Source organism: Pundamilia nyererei, unplaced genomic scaffold (genome assembly GCF_000239375.1).
Source record: "Pundamilia nyererei isolate P.nyererei 1_Seehausen unplaced genomic scaffold, PunNye1.0 scaffold00002, whole genome shotgun sequence".
NCBI lineage: Eukaryota > Metazoa > Chordata > Actinopteri > Cichliformes > Cichlidae > Pundamilia > Pundamilia nyererei.
This window is the reverse complement of record NW_005187403.1, coordinates 701,039-705,135: the sequence shown is the minus strand read 5'-3', so window position 1 is coordinate 705,135 and position 4,097 is coordinate 701,039. Positions and strand designations below refer to the sequence as shown.

The following is a 4,097-nucleotide window of genomic DNA, read 5'->3' as shown; positions in this document are numbered from 1 at the left end:
CGCCGACCTGGGAATTATATGTAATGTATGTATATAAATTATTTTTAAAATAAATAAATAAATTTGGCCACTAAGTAAGCTTTCGCACCTAAATTGTGTATACTATCATAACAAACATCGGCGTATCGGAGCCTTCAAATGTGTATAAAAGGCTTTTTTCTTGTGTTAAACGTTAAGACTGAGTCACTACGTGTTCAGCCATGCACTACAGTAGCCTACTTCCCTCTCCCAACCCCCACCGTGCCTCAGTCTCTATCAGACCTAAAGGGCGACTCAAAGCGCTTAATTTAAAACTCCAGACGGACTAAACTGCTCCGACTCAAGAGCGCCGTCGTCAAATTGTTTCCAAGTCCGGACTTATTAGACGTTTCGATCCTAAAAACCGCCGCCTGTGCTACGAGCTCAACAGCGGGCAGCAATGGCTTCATGTGACTGCATCGAAATATGGCTTCTGGGTTCAACCCTTGCCGTTAAAATCAGTGGAAAAATACGCCGGCTACATGTAGTCTAAACGTGCTAGCCCGCCGATGGACGGGGTGGTGCACCGCACTAGTGCGCCCCGGTGCACCTGAGCTGCAAGTACATCTGCCGTGAAATCCACTTCAGAAAATGTCCTTTTCTTTCAATTTCATCCCTCGCTCTGTCTCGCTCCTTCCCTCTCCTCCCCCAACAAGCAAGCCTTTCTCGTGATAGATAACGAACCCTGCTTTTTTTTCTACTTTTCCTCTTACCATTTTCGTACTTTCTCAATAGCGGCCATAACCCTCTTGATGTCATCTTTCGCCCTGCTCCGGGTTTCAGCTCGGACCGACCTGCCCGACATTGCCGCGGTGGGTATAATATTTTTAAAGCTCGCCGGCAGCTCAGACACAATGCAAACAGTAGAGCGCACAGAGGAGCCAATTGCGCCTGCGCGGGTTGATAGAGCAGCGAGAGGAGGGGGGGCGGAAGGCTGCAGCTGCACTCAGAAGAGCCGTCTCCCTGCTGAGCCAGGAGGAGAACAAAGAGGCTGCAAGCTGCCTGATGTTCTCTACTTCACTCCAGCCAGAAAACTTGACGCTAAAACTAGAGAGTGTGCGAGGAAAGGACGAAGAAGATTTCATATTTTTACTCTGTTTGATTCATTATTGTTTTTTAGTACTTTGCATAGACTGGCCTCGAGTAAGAGTATAAATGTCCCCCACGTCTTAACACAAGACTGAAAAACAACAGCAAAATTACACCACTTTCATTCTGGCAGGTTCTGTCCCATGTCTCTATTTGTCACTGTGCATCTCCTTCAAACATCTGACATTTCTTTGGAGTCATTATGTGTCTTTTGGCCTTGTTTTGTATCTGTCAGTCATTTTGAGCATGTCTCAGGAGCTTTGTGTTCTTTTCTGCTTGCCTCATGTTGTCATTTTGTGTCTTCTGTTCTGTCCTTGGTTTCATCTCTTTCTGTCACAGATTTTAAATCTCTATAGTTATATTGTGTCTCTGTGGAGTCTATTTGGATTTGTTTTGCATGTCTTTGATGTCACTTAATCATGATTTAGTGCCTCCTTGGCCTTGTTTTGGATGCCCTCATAATGTATATAATGTGTATTGTATTGCTGTATTGTGTCTTTTGTGCATATTATGTCCCCTTTTTGACTTTTCAGTGTCCCCTTCTGGCTTTACATTATTTCTTTTTTACTCTGACATCTTTTGACTCTCCTTTGTCATAATTTTGAATCTTTTTATTCAGTCTTTCTTTGTTTTCACTTTGGTTCAGTTTTGGTTCGTGTTTTGTCACTTTGTTGTCATTTAAAATCTTTTTTCCTCACTTCTTGTTTCATTGTTTCCCTTTAGGTATCTTTATTTAAGCTTTTTCTTGTAATTTTGCTCCTTTGTCACCCTCTTCACTGTCTTTTCTCTCAATTTTTGCTTCTTTCTTGTTATTTTGTTTATTGCGTGGGACTTCAGTGCCTCTTGGTGTTCATTTTGCATGTCTTTCAAACTGCTTGCCCTCACTTTATTTCTTTGGGTCATTTTAACTCTTTTTTTCTTAGTTTCAGCTGTTTGTTGCCATTTTGAATACTTTCCTCCACTGTCCTCGCCACTTTTCATGCAGTTCTCAAAACAAGACATTTACCATATCACAAACTCACCAGTGCAAAAGACACTAAAACAATCAAAACCTTTTTCACATTTGTCAGAACATGCAAAGTCAGACAATCACTTCAACTCTATGATTAATGAATAAAAACACTTTCACCACTTTTTGTAACATTTAAATGGCTTTTTACTTTCATTAAAACCTTACACACTTTGGAAAGTATTTGAGAACCTACTACCTACTGGGTTTTCCTAACATAACCATCCCCGAGGTTTACAGAAAGTGCTCTGACTAAGAGAAACTATCCAGTGATCGACATTTCTTTGTGTGAAAAGACCTTATTGCCAGAGGAGAATGGCCTGAATATTTTGAACTGAAGGCAACAATAACTCAATCGAGGACTTGTTACAAACAAGACATGCAGGACAGCATCTATGAATGCACAGCACATCAGATCTTGATGCAGATGGGCTACAACCCCTCTCACACACTCTTCACACTCCTGCCATCTGGAAAAAGGTACCGAAGCATTCGGGCACACACATCCAGACTGTGCAACAGCTTTTTTCCACAAGCCATCCGTCTCCTCAGCAAAAAGGGACTGGACTGATAAACGCGCACGCACGCACACACGCACGCACACACACACATTATCACTCAGCTTAACTCAACTACCTCAAAACATTGAGACTGGACTGACTAATCAACACAAGCGCAAACACACTGACCTACACCACCAATCTATCGTACACACCAACCTGTAAATGCTCTTTTGCACAATATTATTACTGGACTTTTTGCACTAACTTCTTTACTTCCTAATTTTTGCTGCTACACTAAGGAATGTTTACTGTTCCTCCACTACCTCAACTCATCATCACAAAACCTTATTATGTTACATTGTGTTTTTTTGTCACACTGTCACTTGCTGCTCTTGTTTGCACATTTGCACGTGCACTTTGTTGTCTGCTGTCTGTTAACCAAAAAGAAAAAGTCTTCCTTAGATAGTTAGATAGTTAGTTTTTGTTAATTTATGTTGTAATTTATGTTAGGTCAGTCTGTCTTGTCTCCGCTAGCCAGCTAACTAGGCCTCTTAGTTAGCTAGTTTAGTGTTTTCTGTTAATTTATGTTGTAAATTTATGTTGCATGTAGCAGCTTGGTCCTGGAGGAACGTTGTTTCGCTTCACTGTGTACTAACTGTATATGGTTGAAGTGACAATAAAGCTGACTTGACTTGACTTGACTTGACTTGACGACAGCAGAAGACCACACCAGGTGCAACTCCTGTCAGCTAAGAACAGGAAACTCAAATTGCTGATGAATGTTTCCAGCACTTTGTTGAGTCTATAACACACAGAATTAAAGCCTGTTCTGAAGACAAAAGGCAGTCCAAGCTGAGATTAGTAAGATGCAACTAATAAAGTGGCCGTTGGATCTATATGTATAGTATATGCATGTAATTACCTGTGCCAAAAGGACAAAGGACTGTATGTATTTCTGTGTGTTTCAACTAAACTTCTTCTTAGAACGTGCTTTCACCCGAAGGACAATTTCACTGCTAACACCAAGAGTGTGTGACTGTATTTGCTCATTTTTACATATTTGAAAACAATTTGAAATAACTTGATTGTAAACACTAATGCAGTGCTGGACAGTATTCAGGAAAGTGACAGACCTAAGGTTCTGACTAAGAAACATAAACTGTTTTCATAAGTTGTAAAATGTCATTGTGAGAAGTGCATCAATACCATAACAAATATCTCTAGAAGTGTATGTAGTTTAGTATGTGTAGAAATAATAGCAGTGTGTATAAAAATACTCAGACAGGCTAGTGTGGTAGGGGAAATGTGTTACTGATTTTAGAACTGCACTAAGAAGTGAGAATGATGTTTCTGGTGTGAAGTTTGTGCCAAAGCAAACGGAGAAAAACCATAATTAATGATAAAGTTAGTGGTTGTTAGAAAAGAACCATGTGGCCCTCTGCAGGTGTAATTCAAAACTGCAGAATGGGCTTGGCCTG

At 40.7% G+C, this 4,097-nt stretch overlaps 1 protein-coding gene across 1 annotated transcript in view; it reads right to left on the bottom strand.

The window, feature by feature from the left end:
• The window catches only part of bcl7a (BAF chromatin remodeling complex subunit BCL7A), a 6,790-nt gene extending 5,784 nt beyond the window's left edge, over window positions 1-1,006 (bottom strand). The window contains exon 1 of the mRNA XM_005720041.2: window positions 732-1,006. Within this exon, the coding sequence (XP_005720098.1) occupies window positions 732-823 (92 nt within the window). The 5' untranslated portion in view covers window positions 824-1,006. The remainder of the gene's footprint in view (window positions 1-731) is intronic.
• Window positions 1,007-4,097: the final 3,091 nt, after the last annotated feature.